We start from the raw sequence: 25945 nt of genomic DNA on the forward strand, positions 1-25945 counted from the left end.
TACTGCAGTTTTGATTTGCATTTCCTTAAAGATTAGTGATGCTGAACATTTTTTCATGTACCTATTGGTTATTTATGTATCTTTGGAAAAATGTCTGTTTGGGTCCTTTGCCCATTTTTAAATTGGATTATTTGGGGGTTTTTTGCTATTGAGTTATGTAACTTTTTTATTTATTTGAGAAGGAGACTCCCCACTGAGCAGGGAGCCCAATTCAGGGCTCAACCCGGGACTCCAGGATCATAACCTGACTGAGGGCAGACGCTTAACCGACTGAGTCACCCAGGTGCCCCTATAAATTCTTTATATATTTTGTATATTAACCCCGTATCAAATACATAGTGTGCAGATATTTTTTTCCATTCCATATTCTTTTCATTTTGTTGATTTTTCTGTACAGAAGCTTTACAATTTAATATAGTCCCAGCTTGTTTTTTATTTTGTTGCTTGTGCTTTTGGTGTCATATTCAAAAAATTGTTGCCAAGACCCATGTCAAGGAGCTTTTCTGGTTTTTCTAGAAATTTTCTGGGTTCAGGTCTTACATTTAAGTCTTTAATCCATTTAAGGTTAATTTTTGTGAGTGGTATAAGATAGGGATCTAGTTTCATTCTTTTATATGTGAATATTCAATTTTCCCAACACCATTAATTGAAGAGACTTTTTTTCCACTGAGTATTTTTGGCTCTCTTGTCAAATATGACTATGTGTCTGTTTTTGTGCCAGTACCATACTCTTTTGATTACTACAGCTTTATAATACAACTTGAAATCAAGAAGTAGGATACATCCCACTCTCTTTCTCGGTATTGCACTGACTATTCAGGGTCTTTTGTGGTCCATATAAATTTTAGGATTATTTTGTCTATTACTGTAAAAAATGCTGTGGGAATCTTTTTTTTTTAAAGATTTTATTTATTTATTTGACAGAGAGAGACACAGTGAGAGAGGGAACACAAGCAGGGAGAGTGGGTGAGGGAGAAGCAGACTTCCCGCCAAGCAAGGAGCCCTATGTGGGGCTCGATCCCAGGACCCTGGGATCATGACCTGAGCCGAAGGCAGACGCTTAACGACTGAGCCACCCAGGCACCCCAATGCTGTGGGAATCTTGATAGCGATTGCATTAAATCTATTGATGGCCTTGGGTAGTATGGACATTTTAACAGTATTAATTCGTGCTCGCTTCGGCAGCACATATATTAACAGTATTAATTCTTATAATCCATATTCCTGGATATGGATTATAAGAATTAATACTTTATTTTGTATCTACTTCAATTTCCATTATCAGTGTCTTGTAGATTTGGGTATAGAAATCTTTCACCGCCTTGTTTATGTTCATTTTTAAGAATTTTATTTATGATGGGCGCCTGGGTGGCTCAGTTGGTTAAGCGACTGCCTTCGGCTCGGGTCATGATCCTGGAGTCCCTGGATCGAGTCCCGCATCAGGCTCCCTGCTCAGCAGGGAGTCTGCTTCTACCTCTGGCCCTCCCCCCTCTCATGTGCTCTCTCTCATTCTCTCTCTCTAATAAATAAATAAAATCTTTAAAAAAAAAATTTATTTATGATGCTTTTTAAGTGGTATTTTTTTCAGAGAATTCATTACTAGTGTACAAAAACACTACTGATCTTTAATTTTGTATCCTGCAACTTTACTGAATTCATTGATTAGATCTAACAGTTTTTTTGGTGGAATTTTTATAATTTTCTCTATATAAAATCATGTCACTTGCAAATAGAGACAGTTTTAATTCTTTCCTATTCTGATGCCCTTTATTTCTTTTTCTTGCCTGATTGCTCTGGCTAGGGCTTCCAGTACTATAATGAATAGGAGTGGTGAGGGTGAGCACCCTTGTCTTGTTCATGGTCTTAGTAAACCTTTCAAGCTTTCACCATTGAATCAGGAATTCAATGTGGGCTTATGATATATTATCATCATTTGAAGTACATTCCTTCCACACCTAATTTAAGAGTTTTTATCATGAACAGATGTTAAATTTTATCAAATGCTTTTTCTGCATCTATTGAGATGGTAATATGATTTTTTTCTTCATTCTTTGTGATCTATTACACTGATTTTCATATGTTGAACCATCTTGCATTCCAGAGATAAATTCCACTAGATCATGGTGAAGGATATTGTTAATGTACTGCTGAATTCAAACTGTTAGTATTTTATTGAGAGAATTTCCACTCAGATTCATCAGAGATAGTGGCCTATAGTTGTCTGATAGGGTCTTAAAAAAAGAAAAAAAAATTTTTCTAAAGATTTTTAAGTAATCTCTGCACCCAATGTGGGGCTCAAACTCACGACCCTGAGGTCAAGAATTGCATGTTCTACTGACTGGGCCAGCCAGGCAACCCTGATAGTCCCTTTATCTGGCTTTGTTATTAGGGTAATGCTGGCCTTATTAAATGAATTTGGAAGTGTTCCCGCCTCTTCTGTATTTTGGAAGAGTTTGAGAAGGATTGGCATTAATTCTTCAAATGTTTGGGAAAAATTCACTTATGAAGTCATCTGGTCCTATTGGGAGATTTTTTACTTATTAGAATTCTCATTCACTTGACTACTTCGTTCACTAGACCAGAACTTCCAGCTGGTGAACAGGAATGGGTTCCCTGTGGATCGTAAGATGGTGATGACTGGAAATGTTGTCTCATTACAAACTCAAAATTTTCAGTCATTAAAAAGTTTATGTGTTGAAGTGATATTTAACCATTATGTGTATGACAGTGCCAATCATCCTAATTAAAGTCTGCAAATTTCTTTGGTCACTGATGATATCATCAGGGATGTCCCACATTTAAATATTTAGATTTATTTAGATTTGCTCCTGATTTAATTTGCTTGTATTTTCACATTTTAGAAACTAATTAGGAATTGTATGGGGTTTGGCGGTGGGGGGTAGGGGTTGTGTTTTGGGTTTTCTTTTAGTGTTATCAGTGTTTTTATTAGATACTGAGTGTTCCATGGGAAACATGATTGAATTTGTTCATTTTAGCCATTTTCACTTGCTTATTATTTTGCCTTTTGCTACTAACAATTAGAAAATTATTATGATTATGTGGTATAAAGAAAATACATTTGTTTCACCAAGCCCAATAGAAAGATCTCTCAGATCCCCTCTGTTTTACTAACGGGTGCCATGAAAATATTACCATTTTCTCTGTTGACCATAGTAATGAAAAAGAAGGTACCACACTAGACTGTCACCTCCATGAGTATGGACTATGTCTTTCATGTCTGTATCCTCAGGACCTAGGACAACAGACAGGACAGAAAGAATTCAGTATATTTTCGGGCACCTGGGTGGCTCAGTTGGTTAAGCGACTGCCTTCAGCTCAGGTCATGATCCTGGAGTCCCGCATCGGGCTCCCTGCTCGGCAGGGAGTCTGCTTCTCCCTCTGACCCTCCCCCCTCTCATGCTCTCTCTATCCCATTGTCTCTCTCAAATAAATAAATAAAATCTTTAAAAAAAAAAAAGAATTCAGTATATTTTCTCAGAAAGAGGTTGAACTCTTTTGTGTGTTGGGTGCTATACTGTGTAGGGTGCTTTAAATGTATTCTATAACCCTAAAAGTAATCAACCTTGTTAAATACATTGATACTTTGTTAGCAAAGCTAAATATACCAAAGACAGTGCCTACCTTCATTTTGAATGCTGTAATCAGCCTGGCGTACATGGGAGGAGGTGATCCAGTCATCTAGAACCTTTTGGATTATGAGGTCATTTCAGAGCTAGGATGAGCCTTTTCTTCCTGAACATAGGGAATGCAAACTATTAATTCTAACAACTCAAGATATTTTTCTTATTAACCAGAAGCCTCTTCTGTAGAGAAATTTTATACAAAGAAAATATAGTAAATATTCTTAAAACTACCTGGTAAAAAATTTATTTTTCTTATCAGTTTTTCATTTATTTCGTATCTCAATTTTAGATTACAAAACTCCTAGAAGAACTAAGAGAAGCCAGAGAAAACCATACACCAGAGATGAAACATTTCATGGGCTTAGAAAAGAAAATTAAACAGATGGAAATGAGACATCAGCAAAGAGAGCAGGAACTTCAACAGGTAAAGTAGTAAATTATATTTACATATTTGTATAGCTCTTCACTTTTAAGTACCTCCAGTTTGCTGTAGGTTGGCCATCCCTAGCCAACACTTCCTAAAGTATTTCATTGTGTATTGATATTAAGAATAAAAATACAGCTTTTAAGAGCATAGAAGACTTTATGTATTTGAAATTTAAAGATTGGTCTTATCTCTGGAATAATAGAGAAACAACTTGTATCTTTTTTTTTTTTTAAGATTTTATTTTAGAGAGAACACAGCAGGGGAAGGAGCAGAGGGAGAGGGAGTGGGAGGAGGGGAAAGAATCTCAAGCAGGTTCCAAGCTGAGCATGGAGCCTGATGCATGGCTTGATCATGACCCTGAGATCACGACCTGAGTCCAAACCAAGAGTTGGATGCTTAACCAACTGAGCCACCCAGGTGCCCCTCATGTTCTTAATTATTGATGGTTGCCTAAAATGTTAGGCGTTTTATCCTGGGAATGAGTCTTTGGAAGCCATATTCCATATTCATTTCATAAATGTTTGTAATAAATAGAATTATATTAAAAAGTAATCATTTAAAACATATGCCCAGCACTAGTAATATCACAATTACTCTTCTTAACTACAAACAGATAAATTAATAGAAATTAAAAATGGCAGAAGTAAGGGCATGATGTTTTTAGGCATTAACCTTTCTGCTGATATTTAGCTTTGCTTGAACAGTATATTGGTCTGCTTGAGCTGCCAAACTGAGTTGCTTGAAAAAATAAAATTTTTTTTTACCAGCTGATTCATTCTGGTGAGCATGCTGTTCTGGCTTGCAGAGGACTTTCCTCAGCACGTGTGCCTTAGGGTGACGGAGGGCGAAGAGAGAAAGAGCTCGCTGATGTCTTTTCTTATAAGGACACTAATCCAGTCTGATCAGGACCCCATCCTTATGACCTCATTTAACCTTAATTAGTTCCTTACCCCAAATACAGCCATACTGTGAGTTAAGGCTTCTACGTATGAAAGGGGGGTTGTGGGGACACAGAAAAAAATCAGTCTGTAACAGTGTAAATGTATATATACTTTGAAAACAAAAAATACCACAGAGATGCAAAGGTTTATGGTTGACCTGAGTCCCACAGAGAAACCCTAGCTGTTTAATCATATCAGAATTTTAGCTCTTTATCATTATAGGAACTACAAAATGTAAAATGGATGACAAAGATTAGTGTGATTGATTTCTCATTCTTACATAGGGTGACTGAATGGATAAAAAGAAAGAAAAAAAAAAAACCTCTGTATGCTACCTACAAGAGATTCACTTCAGACCTAATGACATATAGATTGAACATAGAGATGGAAAGAGATATCCCATGCAAATGGAAATCTTTTAAAAAGGTAGCAACACACATCAGTCATGAGACAAGGGCATTACAAATGATTAAGGGATCAATCTAACAAGAGGATATAACGATGGTAAATATTTATGCAACCAACATAGGAGCACCTAAACATATAAATCAAATATTAACATATATAAAAGGAGAAAGTGACAGTAATATCATATTAGTAGGGGATTTTAACACCCTCTCTTACATTAACGGATAGATCATCTGGACAGAAAATCAATTAAAAAACCAGTGGCTTTGAACAACACATTAGACCAGATATACTTAATGGATATTGGATGTAATATGCTGTATATAACAGCAGCATATATATTTTCAAATGCACATGGAATGAGCTTTAGGATAGATCACATTAGGCCACAAAATAAGTTTCAGAATATTAGTAAGATTAAAATCAAAACAAGCATCTTTTCCAACCACAATGGTATGAAACTACAAATCAATTACAAAAAAAAATACAACACAAATACATGGAGGCTAACCAAGGTGCTACTAAATAATCAATAGGTCAATGAAGAAATCATAGAGGAAATTTTAAAATGCCTTGAGACAAATAAAAATGGAAACACATTCCAGAATTTTTTTTTTTTTTAAAGATTTTATTTTTTATTTATTTGACAGAGACACAGCAAGAGAGGGAACACAAGCAGGGGGAGTGGGAGAGGGAGAAGCAGGCCTCCCCACTGAGCAGGGAGCCCAATGTGGGGCTCCATCCCAGGACCCCGGGATCATGACCTGAGCCGAAGGCAGACACCCAACAACTGAGCCACCCAGGCACCCCAACAGTCCAGAATCTTTTGGACACAACAAAAGCAGTTCTATGAGGGAAAATTTTTATAGCTATACAGGCCTACCTCAAGAAACAAGAAATATCTCTGGGCACCTGGGTGGCTCAGTCAGTTAATGTCTGCCTTTGGCTCAGGTCATGATTTCCGGGTCCTGGGATCAAGCCCCGAATTGGGTTCCCTGCTCAGTGGGGAGTCTGCTTCTCCCTCTCCCTACCCACTTGTGCTCACTCTCTCTCAAATAAATAAAATCTTAAAAAAAAAAAACAAAACTCAAACAATCTAACATCACACCTAAAGGAACTAAAAAGAACAACAAAGCTCAAATATAGGAGAAGGAAATAATAAAGATCAAGACAAAAATAAATGAAATAGAGACCAAAAAATAGAAAAGATCAATGAAACTAAGAGCTGGTTCTTTGAATGATAAACAAAATTGATAAGCCTTTAGCCAGACTCATCAAGAAAATGAGAGGACTGCAGTAAATACAATCAAAAATGAAAGAGGGGGAATTAACCAATACCACAGAAATACAAAGGTTTATAAAAGACTACTACTATGAAAAGTTATATGCCAACAAATTGAACTTAGAAGAAATGGATGTCTATAAATACAGTCTCCCAAGACTGAATCAGGAAGAACTAGAAAATCTGAACAGACTAATTACTAGTAACAAAATTGAATTGGTAATCAAAAAACTCCCAACAAAGAAAAGTCTAGGACCAGATAGCTTTAAATGTTGGAAGAATTCTTTATACCCGTAAAGAAGAATTAATACCATCCTCTTCAAACTATCCAAAAAAAAAACTGAAGAGGAGGGAATGCTTTTAAAGTCATTCTACAAAGCCAATATTACCCTGATACCAACAACAGACAAAGACACTACAAAAAAGAAGAAATTACAGACTCTATCCCTAATGAACATAGATGCAAAAATCCTTAACAAAATATTAGCAAACTGAATTCAAAAATACATTAAACGGATCATTCACCACAATATGGGGGGATTTATTCCAGGGATGCAAGGATGGTTGAGTATCTTCAAATCAACATGATATACCACATTAACAAAAGATAAAAATCATATGATGATCTCAGCAGATGCAAAAAAGCATTTGACAAAATTCCACATACATTCATGATAAAAATTCTCAACATACTGGCTATAGAGGGAACATAACATAATAAAGGCTATATATGACTAACCCACAGCTAATGTAAAACTGAAAGCTTTTTCACGATCAGGCACAAGGATGTCCACTCTCAGTGCTTTTACTCAAGATAGTACTGGAATTCACAGCCACAGTAATCAGAAAGAAATAAAAAGCATACAAATTGATAAGGATGAAGTACAACCATTGCTGTTTATAGATAGCATGATACTGTATATTGAAAACCCTAAAGACTCCACCAAAAATCAGAATAAATGAATTCAGTAAAGTTGCAGGATACAGACATCTGTTGCATTTCTATATACTAAAAACTAGCAAAAAGAAATTAAGAAAACAATCACTTTATAACTGCATCAAAAAGAATAAAATATGTAGGAATAAATTTAATGTAAGAGTTAAAAGACCTGTACTCTGATAATTCTAAGACCCAGATGAAAGAAATTGAAGATGACAATAAATGGAAAGATATACCATACTCATGAATTGGAAGAATATTGTTCAAATATTCATAGTACCCAAAGCAGTCTGCAGATTCAGTGCAATCCCTATGAAAATATCAACAGTACAAAAAAAAAAAAAACAAAACCAAAAAAAACTCAAAATGGATTAAAGACCTAAATGTAAGACCTGAAACCATAAAACTACAAAAATAGTAAACTCTTCAAATCAGTCTTGGCATTTTTTTTTGCATATGTCTCCTCAGACAAGGAGAACAAAAGCAAAAATAAACAAGTGGACTACATCAAACTAAAAAGCTTTTGCACAGCAACGGAAACCAACAAAAGGAAAAGGAAACCTTCTGAATGTGAGAAGGTATTTGCAAATGATATATCCAATAAGGGTTAATATCTACAACATATAAAAAACTCATAACTCAATGCCAACAAAAATCTAATTTAAAAATGGGCAGTGGACCTGAATAGTTTTACAAAGACATACAGATGACCAACAGACACATGAAAAGATGCTCAACATCACTAATCATCAGGGAAATGCAAATCAAAACCACAATGAGATATCACCTCACACCTGTTAGAATGGATAGTATAAAAAATACAAGAAACAGCAGGTGTTGGTGAAGATGTAGAGAAAAGGCAATCCTCATGTGCTGTTGGTGGGAATGTAAGTTGTTCCTTCCACTATGGAAAACCATATGGAGGTTCCTCCAAAACTTAAAAATAGAAATACTGGGGCATCTGGGTGGCTCAGTCAGTTAAGCATCTGCCTCAACTCAGGTTGTGACCCCAGGGTCAGGCTTCCTACTCAGTGGGGAGTCTGCCTCTCTATCTGCCCCTCCTCCCCCCGGTGCACTCTCTTGCTCTTTCATTCTCTCTTTCAAATTAATAAAATTTTAAGAAAAATATGGTATGGTCCAACAATGTCACTTCTGGTATTTACCTGAATAAAACAAAAACATATTCAAAAATATATATACACCCCTATGTTTCTTGCATTATTTACAATAGCCAAGATATGGAAACAACCTAGGGATCCATCAGTACATGAGTAGGTAAAGATGTGCTACATATGCACATGTATTTGTGTGTTTACACACACACACAGTGCAATAGTACTCAGCAATAAAGAAGAATGGAATCTTGCCATTTGCTACAACATATTATTCTGAGTGAAGTAAGTCAAAAGACATATTGTATGATTTCACTCACATGGGGAATCCAAAAACAAAACAGACTCAGAGAGCATACTGCTGGTTGTCAGATGGGAGAGGGGTGGAGTAACAGGTGAAATAGGGGAAGGGGATTAAGAGATACAAACTTCCAGTTATAAAATAACTAAGTCACAGATTTTAAAGTACAGCAAGGGGAATATAGTCAATAATACTGTAATATTTTTATATGGTGACAGATGGTGAGCATTTTGTGATGTAAATAAATATTAAATCACTAGTTGTATGCCTGAATATTGTATGTCAACTATGAAGTTAAAAAAATAATAAAAAATAAATAAATCAGCCTAAGCCTACCACTAAGAAAACATCACATCACAAAGGAAGAGCACAAGAGAAGAAAGGAATAGAAGAACCACAAAACACCCAGAAAATAATTAACAGAATGGAAATACATACCCATCAATAATTACTTTAAATGTAAATGGACCAAATTCTCCTATGAAAAGACAGAGTAGCTGAATGGATTTAAGAAAGAAAAAAAAAGGGGGGGCCCATCTATAGGCTGCCTACTGAAGACTCACTTCAGATGTAAGGAAACAGACTGAAAGTGAAGGAATGGTAAAAGGTATTTCATACAAATGGGAACCACTAGAAAGCTTGGCTAACTATATCAGACAAAACTGACTATAAAACAATAATAAGAAACAAAGGTCACTACATAGTGATAAAGGAGTGATCCAAAAAGAACATATAATGTGACATACAAGTACTTAAATACATAAAGCAAATTTTGACAAACCTAAAGGAAGAAATAGCAATACAATAGTAGGGATCTGTTTTTTTAGTTTTTAAATTCCAGTTAACATACAGTGTAATATTAGTGTCACGTGTGCAGTTTAGGGATTCAACACTTACATACAGCACCCAGTGCTCATCAGAAGTCGGGAACTTTAATACCCCACTTTCATCAATAGATCATCCAGACACAAAACCTTAAGGAAACATTGGCTGAAATAACACATTAGGTACGATGGAATTAACATATACAGAACATTCCATCTGAAAGTTAATACACATTTTTAAGCACACATGGAACATCTTCCAGGATTGATCATATATTGGCCATGAAACAAGTCTTAAGAAATTGAAGATTGAAATAACAGGCCAATTTCCCCAAATACAATGATACGAAACTAGAAATCAATTACAAGAAAAAAAAAATGGAAAATTCACAAGTGTGTGTAATGAAACCAAATGCTCTTAAGCAACCAGTAGGTCAAAGAACAAATCAACAGAGAAATTTAAAAATATTTTGAGACAGTTGAAGATGGATATATGATATACCAAAACTTAGAACTATTTTTTGCTGCATCCCCCAAGAGAGAAGTTCATAGCATTAAGTGCCTATGTCAAGAAACAAGATTTCAAATAGACAACTTTACACCTCAAGGAACTAGAAAGAGAGTAAGTGAAGCCCAAAGTTGGCAAAAGGAAGGAAATAACAAAGATCAGAGCAGAGGGGCGCCTGGGTGGCTCAGTTGTTGGGCGTCTGCCTTTGGCTTAGGTCATGATCCCAGGATCCTGGGATCGAGCCCCACATCGGGCTCCCTGCTCGGTGGGAAGCCTGCTTCTCCCTCTCCCACTCCCCATCCCCGCTTGTGTTCCCTCTCTTGCCATGTCTCTCTCTGTCAAATAAATAAATAAAATCTTTTAAAAAAAAAAGATCAGAGCAGAAATAAATGAAATAAAGACTAAAAAGATCAAAGAGACTAAGAGTTGGTTCTTTGTAAAGATAAAATTAACAAGCCTTTAGCTAGACTAACCAAGAAAAGAGAAAACTAAAATAAATGAAATCAGAATGAAAGAGGAGACATTACAACTGATACCACAGAAATATAAAGGATCATAAGAGACTAGTATGAATAATTGTACACCAACAAATTGGACAACTTAAAGAAATGGATAAATTCCTAGGAACCTAAAATTTACCAAAAAGGCATCATGAAGAAATAGAAAATCTAAAAAGACTGATTACTAGTAAGGAGATTGAATTAGTAATCAAAAACATCCCGACAAACAAAGTCCAAGACCAGAGGGCTTTCCTGGTGAATTCTAAAAACATGTAAGAAGAATCAGTACCAATCCATTTTGAACATTTACAAACAATAAAAGAGGAGGGAACTCTTCAAACTTACTTTGCAGGGCCGGCATTACCCTGGTACCAAAACTATGCGTGAAAACACTGGTCAGTGTCCCTCATGAACATAGATGCAAAAATCATGAACAAAATATTATCAAGTCAGATTCAGCAATATGTTATAAGAGGATCATACACCATCGAGTTGCATTTATTCCAGAGATGCAAAGATGGTTCCCCATCCACAAATCAGTGTGATACACCTCATTAACAAAATGAAGAGTAAAAATCATAAAATGATCTCAATAGATGCAGAAAAAGCATTTGGCAAAATCCAACATCTTTTCCTGATAGAAACTCAACAAATGGGGTATAGAGGGAATGTACCTTGACATAATAAAATCCACATATTAGAAGCCCACAGCTATCATCATACTCAATGGTGAAAAGCTGAAAGCTTTTTCTTTAAGATCACAAACAAGGAGGCCCACTCTCACCACTTTTACTCAAAAAAGTATTGGAAATCTTAATCAGAGCAATTATTCAAGAAATGAAATGTCCCCAAATTGGAAAAGAAGTAAAACTGTCACTCTTTGCAAATGACATGATTTATATAAGAAATCCTAAGACTGTATCAAAAAACATGAGAGACTATGGACTCTGGGAAACAAACTGAGGGTTTTAGAGGGGAGGGCGGTGGGGGGATGGGTTAGCCCGGTGATGGGTATTAAGGAGGGCACGTATTGCATGGAGCACTGGGTGTTATACACAAACAATGAATCATGGAACACTACATCAAAAACTAATGATGTACTGTATGGTGACTAACATAATAAAAAAAAAAAAATGAATTCAGTAAAGTTGCAGAATACAAAACCAATATACAGAAATCTGTTGCATTCCTATACACTAATAAAAAACTATCAGAAATTTTTTAAAAGTTACTTTAAAAATTCTTAAATGCTATACTCATAGAGGATAGGTGGTTTTCAGAGGCAAGGCATGAGAGGCAGGCAAAATGCATGTAGGGAGACAAAGGTAAAAAACTTGTAAAGTTGTAAAGTAAATAAGTTATAAGGATGTAATGTACAGTGTAGTGACTATAGTTAACAAAATAAATTGTATATCTGAAAGCTGTTAAAGAGTAGGTCTCGAAAGTTCTCCTTACTAGAAAAACACGTTTTGTAACTATGTATGACAATGGATGTTTACTATTATGTGATCTTTTCGCAGACTATGCAAACATCAATCATTGTCATACACAATACACATACAATAAATATTAAAAGCTAATTACGTTCATTACCACTAAAATAAATGCTAAATGGAATTTGTCAGGTGGAAATAAAATGAAACTAGTTAACGTTGTAAAAACATACAAATGTTCAGTGTAAAAACTCAGTGGTAAATAAGTCGTCAAAGTCAGATTCACTAATATTGTAATGGTGATTCCTAATTCATTTACAACTCTAGTTTAAAACAGTTTTTACTCTAGGTAAAAAACATTAAAAATAACTGCAACTACACTAATTTGTTATTGGATACAAAATATTAAAAATTAATTTTAACTTCAGTAACCTAAAGTTTGGGGGGCATGGAATGAAAATGTGAAGTTTAGGTATGCTATTAAAATTAAATTAGGTTGTTATAAATATATCACATTTTATGTAAGCTTCATGGTAACCACAAAGGAAAAACCTGTACTAATTACAGAAAAGATTATGATAAAAGACTCAAAGCATACCACTACAAAAAGTCATCACATCACAAAAGATGACTGCAAGATATAAGAAGCAAGGAACATAGGATCTACAAAACAGAAGGGAACAAAATGGCAATATTTTTTTTTTTAAAGATTTTATTTATTTATTTGACAGAGAGAGACACAGCGAGAGAGGGAACACAAGCAGGGGGAGTGGGAGAGGGAGAAGCAGGCTTCCCGTGGAGCAGGGAGCCCGATGCAGGGCTCGATCCCAGGACTCTGGGATCATGACCTGAGCCGAAGGCAGACGCTTAACGACTGAGCCACCCAGGCGCCCCCAAAATGGCAATATTAATTCATTATCTATCAGTAGTTTCTTTAAATGTAAATGGATTAAATTCTCCATTCAAACCACAGAAACTGCCAAATAGATGAAATATAGTCCAAATAATACGCCACCTAAAAGAAGACTTTAGCCTTAAAAACAGCACAGACTAAGTGATGGGACAGAAAAAGGTTATTTCAATCAAATGATAACAAATAGAAATCAGGAGTAGCTATAGTTACATCAGACAAAATAGATTATAAGCTAAAAATCTCCAAAAGAGACAGAGGTAATTATATAATGATAAAAGGGTCAATCCATCAAGATATATCAGTTATAAATATTTATGCACCCAGCATCAGAGCACCTAAATATATAAAACAAACACTAACAATAACTAAAAGGAGAAATAAACAGCAATACAATGATAGTAGGGGACTTTAATATGTCACTCTTATCAATGGATAGAACATCCAAACAATCAATAAGGAAACCATGGGATTTAAATAATGCTATAGACACAATGGACCTAACAGAACAGACATACACAGTACAGTCCCTCCAACAACAGCAAAATATACATTCTTCTCAGGCACACAAAGAAAATTTTCTAGGATATGTAATATAGTAGGACATAAGATAAGTCTTAGCAAATTTAAGATTGAAATCATAGCAAGTATGTTTTCTGACCACAATGATAGGAAACTAAAAATCGCTAGGGAAAATACTGGAGAATTCACAAATACATAGAAATTCAACAACATACCCTTAAATAACAAATGGATCAAATTAAAAATTAAAAGTGAAATTAAAAAGTATCTTAAAAAAAAAAGTATCTTGAGCCAATTGGAAACACAACATACCAAGACTTATGGGTAGCAGCAAAAGCAGTTCTAAGAAGGAAGATTATAGTGATAAGTACCTAAATCAAGAGAAAGATCTCAAATAAACAACCTAACTTACCAGCATAAGGAACTGGAAAAAACAAAATAAGCCTAAAGTTAGCAGGAAAGAAAGATTAGAACAAAAATAAATGAAATGGAGTATAGGAAGATAATAGAAAAGATTAACAAAACTCTAGGAGTTGATTCTTTGAAAAGAAGAAATTGACAAACCTTTAGCCTAACCAAGAAATAAGGACTTAAGATTATAAATGGAAGAGGAGACATTACAACTGATACCAGAGAAATGCAAAGGATCATAGGAGACTACTATGTACAACTATATGCCAGCAAACTGGACAACCTAGGAGAAATCAGTAAATTGCTAAAAACATATAGCCTACCAAGACTGAATCATTAAGAAATAGAAAATAGGAATAGACCAGTTACTAATAAGATGACGGAATCCATAATCAAAAATCTCCCAACAAAGAGAAGCCCAGGGCCAGGTGACTTTACTGGTAAATTATACCACACTTTTTTTTAGGTTTTATTTATTTGTCAGAGAGGGCACAAGCAGGGGGAGGGACAGAGGGAGAAACAGGCTCACTGCAGAGCAAGGAGCCCTATGCAGGACTTGATCCCAGGATCATGAGATCACGACCTGAGCCGAAGGCAGACGCCCAACCGACTGAGCCACCCAGGCATCCCTCTACCACACTTTTAAAAAATTAATGCCAATCCTTCTCAAACTCATAAAAAGTAGTGGGGCGACTGGGTGGCTCAGTTGGTTAAGCACCTGCCTTCGGCTCAGGTCATGGTCCCAGGGTCCTGAGATCGAACCCTATGTCAGGCTCCCAGCTCAGCAGGGAGCCTGTTTCTCCCTCTCCCCTCTGCTTGTGCAGGCTCTCTCTCTCTCTCCCTCTCTCTCAAATAAATAAAGTCTTGGGGAAAAAAAAAAATTCTTCCAAAAAGTAGAAAAGGAAGAAACACTCCCAAGCTCATTTTCACAAAGCCAGCATTAACCTGATAAGAAAGCCAGGTAAGGACACTACAAGAAAAGAAAAACTATAGACCAACATCCCTGATAAAGATGCAAAAATTTTCAAAAAAAATATTAAACCAAATTCCACAGCACATTAAAAGGACCAGACACTATGATCTAGTGGGAGTCATCCCTGGGATGTAAGGATGGTTCAACATATGCAAGTCAATAAATGTGATGCATCACATTAATTGAATGAAAAATACAAATCCTCTGATCATCTAAATAGATGCAGAAAGAGCCTTTGACAGAATTCAGTATCTATTCATGATTTAAAAAAACAAACAAACCTACCTCAACAAATTAGGGAAAGAAGGAATACCTTGGGGCACCTGGGTGGTTCAGTTGTTAAGTGTCTGCCTTTGGCTCAGGTCATGATCCCAGGGTGCTGGGATCAAGCCCCGCATTGGGCTCCCTGCTCTGCGGGGAGCCTGCTTTTCCCTCTCCCACTCCCCCTGCTTGTGTTCCCTCCCTCGCTGTGTCTCTGTCAAATAAATAAAATCTTAAAGAGAGAGAGAGAGAGGGAGAGAGAAAGAGAGAAAGAAGGAAAGAAGGGAGGAAGGGAGGAATACCTTACATAATAAAGACATGGGTTTATTTCTGGGCTCTAAATTGTTCCATTGGTCTGTCTATTGTATATTTGAAAGTTACTAAGAAAGTAAATCTTAAGTTTTCATCATAAGGAAAAAATTTTAAAACTGTGAAATGATGGATGTTAACTTTATTGTGTTAATCACTTCACAGTGTATGCATTGTGTACCTTAAACTTACAGTGTTATATTTCAATTATATCAATATATCTGGAAAAAATTGGTTAAATGCCAAATTTCAATAGACATCCAAAATTTTCCAAGAATTTTAAAGCTTAGAATTGAAAGTTCATACTGCATTTTGTGTTTCCCTTAACTCAAGTATCTATTTACACAGTATTTTTCCAATGCTTTTAGAGTTATGAAGTTATTCTATAGCCAGACAGAATTATAGATAAAAATTATATTACAGAGGTCCAACATATTTAATAATTAGAAACATATTGCTTTTGTTGCCCTAGCTAGTTGTTTTTATTTTTATTTTATTTTTTTTAAGATTTTATTTATTTGAGAGAGAGAGAATGAGAGAAAGAGCACATGAGAGGGGGGCGGGTCAGAGGGAGAAGCAGACTCCCTGCCAAGCAAGGAGCCCGATGCGGGACTTGATCCAGGGACTCCAGGATCATGACCTGAGCCAAAGGCAGTTGCTTAACCAACTGAGCCGCCCAGGCGCCCCTAGCTAGTTGTTTTAATATGTCCAGCTTTTTGTGGTTTGTAATACTTGACTAATGATTCCCTTATGGTAAGACATTTTGAAATTTTAAGAACTGTATTATAAGTTACTGGACAGGGTACCCATTTCAGAGTTGAAAAAATTCATCCACATGAGCAAGACGGTCTAGGGTGGTAGTTAAGAGCAGGGACTCTGAGGCCAGACTGCTGGGGTATAAACCCTGACTCTGCCTCTAACCAGTTGTGTGTGAATCTTGGGCAAACTATTTTTTGCTTATCTGTGCCCCCATTTCCAGAAACTACCTGGTAAATGGGGATAAATATATAGAATTCACCTCCTCATGTTGGCAGGATTAAATGAGTTAACATATGTAAAATGCCTGTTCTTTTATCGTTTCTACTGTTAAAATGTGCATTAATGACATGTGTTGTATATTAGAACTGTTTTGATTGAACCTCAAGTGCTATTCTTAAGAGGAACAACATTTTTGCGGGAGGTGGGGGGTTGGATTCATACTAAGGTATTAGAAATTTCTGATGCTTTAAATGCTTTTTTTTTTAAGTTTTGAGTAAGAAAAAAAAAAAGACTAAAGCTTCCTCACTCCCTATCAGATTTAGAGTTCCCACTTCTTACCCATTTCACCCACCAGCCTATTGATTGACACAGTGGATCCCATTAGTTAAGGCTTCCCCTCCTGCGCCCTCCCCTCTACAGTCAGCATTGTTCCACTTGAGTTCTTTGAGATTGTTAAGTCTTCACCCCACTGTGAATTGTAATGGTAATGTGAATTTTTTTTTCCTCAGATAATACAGCAAACACACCAAGTAGTAGAAACTGAGCAAAACAAAGAAATTGAGAAATGGAAAAGACTCGCTCAGTTGAAGAATCGTGAGTTGGACAAGTTCCGCACAGAATTAGACTCCATATTAGATGTTCTTCGAGAGCTGCACCGGCAGGGGGTGGTTGTGCCGGTTGCTTTTGCAGATGACATGAATGCGCCAGAGTATTACTAGAAACGGATTTCCCAGGACCTCACGGAAAGCCCTGAAGATGGAGGGTGTACGGGATTGTGCCACTGTCAGAAGAAGGCTTTTGAAAACAAGTGTTCCAGTGTGTGGCCGGGAAGCAAACAATACGAAAGCAACATTTCAAAATAAATTGCCCTAAACCAGTAAGGAAAAATATTATGCTGTATTTTACTGAAAATTATTAAGCAGTCACGTGTTAAGTAATTTATGGACAAGTCCCTTTGTGTCCAGTGATTAGATCGAGTGAGATTAGTTGGAACAGGTCTTAACTTCTAGTCTAGATGCGGAAAGAAAAAAATTGCTCATACTCTGCCATTTTTGACTAAGTGTGTATTCTGAATCCTTGGTGCCAGAAAAACAGCTCCTCTTTCTCATGGAAACATGGAGAAGAACATGAGCACAGTGGTTTGGACAGACGCAGCGAGTCACCAGAATAGTAGAGCTTCCACAATAATTGACAAGAATGATAACTTTGTACAGCAGACAGTGAACGCTCTGCGTTCTCCCAGATTTCTACTTCTACCTCTGGCTGCCTCATGTTTACACCTGACAGAAGTTCACATGTAACAGGGGAATTCGATTTCTTCATTGTTTTAATCTTTTATGCTCCAGGTCTTAAATACTAGTCCTTTTTTGAAAGTCTTAGATTATAAACAGAATATAACATCTTTATTTAAAAAGTAATGTATGTTCATTAGAAAAAATTAAAAGCATGCATAAAAGTAGCCAGATTGTTCTTTTTTACAATGCCCGTTTCCAAAAGCAGATCGTATATAAAATACTGGTAAATTCAAGCTGTAGCTACCTTGTTTTCAAGTGTTGCGGCCCTGTGCTGTCCTATAGGAGTAGAATATGAGGCACATGTTATTTTCAGTTTCCTATTATAGCCGCATTTAAAAAGAAGGAAATGAAATTAATTTGTTAATTTATATTATCTAATATATCTAAAATAGCAGTATAAAACAAGTTTTTACATTTTTTTCCATACTTAGTCTCCAAAGTCTGGTGTGTTTTACATTTACAGCACAACTCAGTTTGGACTAGCCACATTCCAAGTGCTCAATGACCATATGCCACTAAGTGCAATTCTGAAATAATAATAAAGAGTGAAATACTTTGTAGAAGACAGGTGAAATAGATCTTGGTGAAATTATGGGTAGCAAATGTAAAATGTGGAAATTAAGTAATTCAATTAATGTCTTAATGTTCAACATTTTTTATGTCCTTTAAGAGGGTAGAGCAAGCATTAATTAAAGGTAGCTATTTTTTATGTGAAAATTTTATTTTAAGTTATAACAAACTATTTTGGTTATTAATTGAGTGTACTTTTGTGTAGTTTTTATCTGCAAACCTATTAATTTATAGCTACACCCCTCCCTCCCTTTTGACTCTGTCCATTAGCCATTCATTCCAAGCACAAACATGGTTGATTCTGAAACATAAGAAGTGCAAACATCAAATATTACTATCAGAAAAAAGTACATCCTATTTTGATGAGGATTCTGTTTCTCTTTTGGAATAAGCAGTGCACATGGCAGGTGTTCAATTCTGTTTACAGATTAAAAATCCCTAAGTACTATCAGAATTATTAGTTACAACTATAAACCTCAAGAACCATACTCCATTCCTTAGTCATTGTCCAAAGGGTCTAGGATGAGAACATAGAAGATAGACAGCACTTAGGCTATCTTGAATAGGAAGGCACTTTTTTTTTTTCAAGATTTTATTTATTAGCGTGCGCACGAGCTGGGGGGAGGGGCAGAGGGCGAGAGAGAAGCAGACATCCTGCTGAGCACAGAACCCTGAGATCATGACCTGAGCCGAAGGCAGATGCTTAACCAACTGAGCCACCCAGGCGCCCTTGAATAGGAGGGCTTTTTTGAAGAATTAAACTCCAAAAATTATCAGTCCCTTTCTACCAATTCCATTCCCCTCACAATGTCATAAGGTACCTGCATCCATAGGGCAGAAACCTTATCAGGATATAGGGCTTGCTGCTGACACCACTGCTTTTGTGCAGAGTTCTGATTCGATCTATTACTTTGAGCCCATAGCATGTTATAACTAGGGTCAACCCACCAACCTTGGGAAATCCAGACTTTAAGTATTAGGGTCCCATTCCATATTACAAATATCCTAAATTTGTGACTAAAGGCCAAGAAGTTGAAAACACTTTCCTACCCATACTACTAAGGACTCTAATTAGGTCAGATCCACAGGTACATGATGTAACAGAGTTAATCTCAGAATAAGATAGATACTTTATAGTTACATAGCTATTCACGCTATGCTGCTTTGAGTAACTCCTTAGCAATGAATGGTGATAAGAGTAAAGTTTGAAAATTTTCCAAACCTCCCAAGTGACTCTAATTCTATTTTGGTATTCGAACCCATGAATTATCAGAGCCTTCCTTTCCAGTTTCTGTAGAAAAGTCTAAAATGAAAAGCACATGGATTCTTTCTCAGCACCTGTCCAGCCCTAACTAGTCCATTTATGCCCCTAAAGTCTAAACCATAGTAGGTCCATTTGTCTCCAGGTTTGCAGAAAGCTTCAATCACAACCACATAAATAATACACATAGGAGGAAACAGTTTTTCAACCCACACTTGCTTTGTAGGATTGTTATGAGGAATGTTTGAAGGGCAGTGTCAGTTCTCTAGGAGGGGAAGGGTAGCACTGAGTTTCATCAGAACAAAATGAATCATTCGTAATTGAGGAACAAGAGAAATGGACTAGACTTTGGGGAGAAGCAGACAAAAAAAAAAAAAAGGTAATTGTACCAGGTAAACATCCCTGGAGCACAAAAGTGAAGAGGCGAGAACACAGCAGGAGTCTGACCCAGTGGAGCAACTCCCATTAAACCTTCCCTGCACTTGAACCCTTCATGGTGGCCTGCCAGTGGTCCCCACCTCAGGGTACTGATATGACAATTAGAAAATCTTGATGCAGGGGACAGAGGATAGTAGACTGCACATGGTCTGTGTTTAAGTCCTTGGAGAAAGGTCTGGAAAGGATTTTGGAGAAGACTTTGTGAGGTAGGCAAAAGTGAAGTCATGAGGGAAAGAATATTTGTAAAAGTGTTAAACTGAGCCTGCTTATTGGAAAAGACTGAGTAGAAAGAAGCATATTTTGGGGGGGGGGGTTTAAGTCACCCCAGCTCCTGGCAGTAAGTGTAAATAATCACACATTTGCATGTCCATGTCTTACCTGTTAGGCCCACTATCAGGGCCACATGCAAGGAGCCCCAGTAAGAGCCAGCAGGTGCTCATTCCCCAGCTTGGGATCAGAGCCTTCACAGCAGCAGAGTCCCTTATACATAGTATCAATACATTAATTGCCTTCTTTTGTCCCTTGACCTTCACCTTCAAATACAACCCTCTCTTCCCTCCAAGACGCAGAGACTAGATCTACACTCTACCACTCCCGACAGGATAACGCAGAGCCTGCGTCTCTACCTTTTCTCTCTCTTGAGTGCCGGCCCCTATTCCCAGTTCCTGCCGGAATTACCCACTGTTCTCAAAGAAGTCAACATGTCTGAAACCAGCTCATTTTACTTCCTGAAACCCGCTGCCCATTCCCCTGCGATTCCACATTCATCCAGAAAGTTCTAAACTTTGACGCATTCTCAACTGTCGTCAATTTGGGATGCGTTAACAAATTACCATGGATTGGGTGCTTTAAACAACAAACATTCATTTCTCACAGTTCTGGAGGCTGGGAAGTCCAAGATCAAGGTGGGTGCATGACGGTTTCCTTCCTGGCCTGAAGAGGTCCGCTTGTATCCTCACACGGTAGAAAACAGAGAAGCAAGCTCTCCTGGGACTTCTATGAGGGCTCTAATCTCATTCATGATGGCGCCGCCCTTACCCCCTGATCTAATCCCAATTACCTCCGAAAGGCCCCACCTCCTAGTACCATCACACTGAGGGGTTGGGTTTCAACATACGCATTTTGAGGGGACAAACATTTAATCCATATCGACGAACTCTCCTCAACATGTGGTCATCAATCCTGTAGCCAATCTCTTCAAAAATAATATTTGTATATCTACCTGTCCTTTTTCCGTTCCCATATCCACCACCACTGAAGCCCGGTCACCATTTTACTCCTTACTTTTCTCATAGAGTTAAGTTTAATTGATGCCTCTCCCCCAGTGCTCTCCTCACTCCAAATAGCCTGCAAAACAACATTGCTAGGTAGTTCTTCCTAAAACTCTGCTTGATGCATACCAGCTTCCCACTTCTCCCAGCTGTTTTTTAGGTGTAAATGTTAGAATCCTTACCCTAAGTCGTCAAGGCACTATTCAGTCTGACCTGGCCTTCCTCTTCACACTCCATTCCAGACCTCTACTCTCTTACACAAATACTCCCTATGCCAGTTTCCTATTTCTGCTGGAACAAATTACCACAAATTCAATGGCTTAAAACAGCACAGATTGATCATCTTAACCATTCTGTATATCAGAGCTCCAACACAGTTCTCATTGGGCTAAAATCAAGGTATCAGCAGGGCAGCATTCCTTCTGGAGACTGGGAGAAAATGTTTCCTTGCTTTTTCCAGCCTTTCCTTCTCCTTTTCCACCTCTATTCCTTAGCTTTGCCCCCCTCCCTTCATCCTCATAGCGACCTTCCATCTCTCTGAGCATTCTTCCGTGCCTCTGACTCAAAACAGCTGGGAGACGTTCTCCGCTTTTTAAGGGCCCATATGATTAGATTGGTCCCACCTGGACAATCCAAGATGCTCTTCCCATCTCTCCATTTCCAGATCCTTAACAACAAAAGTCCCTTTTGGCATGTACAGGACATTTTCACAGGTGGCTACCCTGGGGTGAGGTTAGCAGAGAGCATGATTCTGCCTACCACACTCCTCTCATTCAAACCCATCTCCTAATCTAACCATGCCATCTATGCTAACACCTTGGCTTATGTTCTCCTTTCCATTTGACCATCTCGCCCCCCACCATGTCCTTTGTTCACCACACCAGGTTTTCATGATCACATTCTTCTCTAAACCAAACATGCAGTCTGCATCCAATGCCTGATTATATTTCTCATTGTATACACACATACACTCACATCCCCACCTTCCCTGTTCATCTCTTTATTTTCCTAGGATCTCTTGGACGAATCAGTTCCACGATGATGATAATGGCAGCAACGACACAGCCTTCTCAGGGACTTTGATAGAGAAGGAACCATTGCAGAGCTGCTACACAAATAGGCTTAGAAGTAAACAACTGCTCTAGTGTTTATGGAATCTAATAGTTAATTTTTTAAAAATTTTATATCACGGGGTGCCTGGGTGGCTCAGTTGGTTAAGCAACTGCCTTCAGCTCAGGTCATGCTCCTGGAGTCCTGGGATCGAGTCCCGCATCAGGCTCCCTGCTCAGCGGGGAGTCTGCTTCCCCCTCTGACCCTCCCCCCTCTCATGTGCTTTCTCTCTCTCAAATACATAAAATCTTAAAAAAAAATTTATATCACTGTATTTCAGATTTTAATGTGAATTTTCTTTAACCACAAAGACTCTACTTGAGGAGAAAAACCGAAGGGGATTTCTATCTTCTAACAAATTGTCTACTAGCCTTTTAAACACATGATGCTTTAAGCAACGTTAGTGCTGTGCCATGAATAAACAGGATTTACCAGGTGTAGTGAATATGGGAAGACGAAGGGAAAAACCAAAAAGTCGTTCATAAGTGTGAATTTGAACCTCAGATTGTTCACAGGAGAAACCATTATCCAAGGTGAGTATCACATCGACATAATGCCTGAGTGTGATGAGAAAGCTGATTTCCCTACTCAGAGAATTATGCTGCTAATTTCTTAGGTGCTAAAGCAGTTTCCTCGTATTTGTTCCTAATAAGTATGGAACAGTTTAGACTTTACAAAATCAGACTAAATATATCCCCATACTGCCAGATCACTGGGCTAAATTTCCCCCATAAGAAGGATATGATTATACTCCCAGAAAAATTCTTCCTGTGAATAATAGGCTTTTCGAGAGTAAGTTTCCCGCAGTGGAGGGCTAGAGTAGAGCCGGAGGAAACCAGTGGAAATACAATAGGCCCTAGGAGCCAAAGATCATTGATGTCCTTAAAGATATGACATTCTCCCAGAAGTTCACTGATGAGGGAGCATGTGAACAATAGATTAAGACACAGCTGCATAACTATCACCACAAGTCAACTAGAATATGTTTTGATATTTGGACAATAGCCCATTGGTACTAGCAATAGGAATAATGAAGCCTGAGAGAACTTGGAGATACGATAAAATAAACCATTCTAAATCTGTTGGGACTCCTTAACAATATGCAGGAGATGAGCTAGATGTCTTCTGCAGATCTCTCTTAATGCAGGGCTTATGCCTGCAAAGTCTAAAGCTAGCTTTTTCAGCAGGGAGAGGGTACAAATCAAGATTCCTGACCTGGTGAAGTTTACCGTATGGCAGGAGAGATTAGACAAGTATATGTAGCCAAATAGGAATAAATGCGACAAAAGTGTTATGAAGTGTGAGTGGAGCATGGAAGAAAAAGAAATTCCTTTCACCTGGGATCTGGAAAGCCTTTTTGGAAAATGTGGCTATGGGGATGGATCTTAAGGAATGGGTAAAATTTTGGCAGAACAGGACATAAGAAAGGAAATTCCAAAAACTGATTCCAAAATTCACATAGAAATGCAAAGGACCCCAAATACCTACAACAACTTCAAGCAAGAAGAACAAAGTTGGAGGACTTACAATATCTGATTTCAACACTAATTATAAAGCTACAGTAATCAAGCAGTATGATTTGGCATAAAATAGGCAAATAGAACAATGCGACAGAATAGAACATCCAGAAATAAGCCAACACATGTACATGGACAACTGGTTTTCAAAAAAGGCACAAAGGCAACTCAGTAAGAAATGTTCTTTTCAACAAATAATGCTGAAACAATTAGATATCTTAATATAAAAAATAAAAATAAAAGTAAACTTTGATCCATACCTCACAACATACACAAAGATTAACTCAAAATGGATCATAGACCTTAATATAAAACCTAACACTATAAAACTTATAGGAAATAAAATAAGATTAAATATTTATGACCTTAAGTTTGGTGAAGACTTCTTTGACACACCACCAAAACTATGACCTATATTAAAAAGAATTGATAAATTGGACTGTATCATAAGGAACTTCTGCTCCTCTAAGACACTATTAAGCAAATGAAAAAGACAAGCTATAGGCTGAGAGAAACTATTTGTAGCTCATATATCTGATAAAGGATTTATACCCGTAATAAAGAACTCTCAAAAGTCAATAATAAAACAAACACCCCGAATAAGACAATGAGCCGAAGACATGGAAAGACACTTTACCAAAGATGGAAGTTTTCAGATGACACAAACAGGAAACTTAAAGCCAGAAAGGTAAGCTTGTGAGCTAATGCCATGGCACCCCGGGGGACAGGGTTTTAATCTACATCATGAAGTGGGGTTACAATATCCATTCAGAAAAAAAGGGTTCATACCAGATGTAGAGACCCCTCCTGCTTTACTGAGACCCTTAGCGAAAGGGAGACAAGGAACTCCAGACACTGACAGAGGAAAGGGATGAGGAAACTGGGTCTACCAGGGTCTCTAAGAAAAACAAAGGCTCCCTGAAAACATCTAAACCCCACGCTCATGCTTCACGTGGAGGTGGGATCCAAATTCATACTCGATTTAAGAGGCAAAAAATCCCCAAGCAAAAATTCAAAAATAACATAATTCCAGATTGATCAAATCACTTGGGGCTTAAGGATAAGCAACACAAACACAGACTTGTTCTCTGGGGAAATTTTTAGGACAATCATAGGAAAAAAACAAGAGTCACTGAAAGGACGCTTGTTCAACTACACACACACACACACACACACACACACACACTAAACTAAGAAGAGCTGGAAACAATTGGCTGTAAGAAGTAGCAAACCCAAAAAACCCCCAGGATGATTAGTAGTCCAGAGCCTAAAATTATGAAACAATCTAAAAGAGAGCATAAAATGAGTATGGCTAAATAATTTTTTAAAAAATATAAAAAACAGAGAGAGATAGATGTAAATCATAGCAAATGTAATGAAAAAAATCAGGACCTCATGAGAAAAGAACAGATCAATTTTTTTGAAAGAGCCAAACAGGGGCGCCTGGGTGACTCAGTCATTAAGCGTCTGCCTTCGGCTCAGGTCATAATCCCAGGGTCCTGGGATCGAGCCCCGCATCGGGCTTCCTGCTCGGCGGGAAGCCTGCTTCTCCCTCTCCCACTCCCCCTGCTTGTGTTCCCTCTCTCGCTATGTTTCTCTGTCAAATAAATAAATAAAATCTTTTTAAAAAGGAGCCAAACAGAATTTATGGAAACAAAATATATATAACAATTGATACATAAATTCAATTCAGTGAGTGGTTAAACAACAGACTTTAACTTTCAGTATCAAGTATGTTCATTAAAATTCAGGAGTAATCTCTCAAATACTTTAAATAAATATGCAAATGAATGAATGAA

General features: G+C 37.3%; 1 protein-coding gene across 1 annotated transcript in view; it reads left to right on the forward strand.

Moving 5' to 3' along the window:
- The window catches only part of CEP162 (centrosomal protein 162), a 98560-nt gene extending 80662 nt beyond the window's left edge, over nt 1-17898 (forward strand). Inside the window, exons 25-26 of the mRNA XM_021693361.1 lie at nt 3934-4068; nt 17194-17898. Coding sequence (XP_021549036.1) covers nt 3934-4068; nt 17194-17403 — 345 coding nt within the window. The 3' untranslated portion in view covers nt 17404-17898. The remainder of the gene's footprint in view (nt 1-3933; nt 4069-17193) is intronic.
- Nucleotides 17899-25945: the final 8047 nt, after the last annotated feature.

The sequence above is a fragment of the Neomonachus schauinslandi genome, chromosome 8 (assembly GCF_002201575.2).
Source record: "Neomonachus schauinslandi chromosome 8, ASM220157v2, whole genome shotgun sequence".
Classification (NCBI taxonomy): Eukaryota; Metazoa; Chordata; class Mammalia; order Carnivora; family Phocidae; genus Neomonachus; species Neomonachus schauinslandi.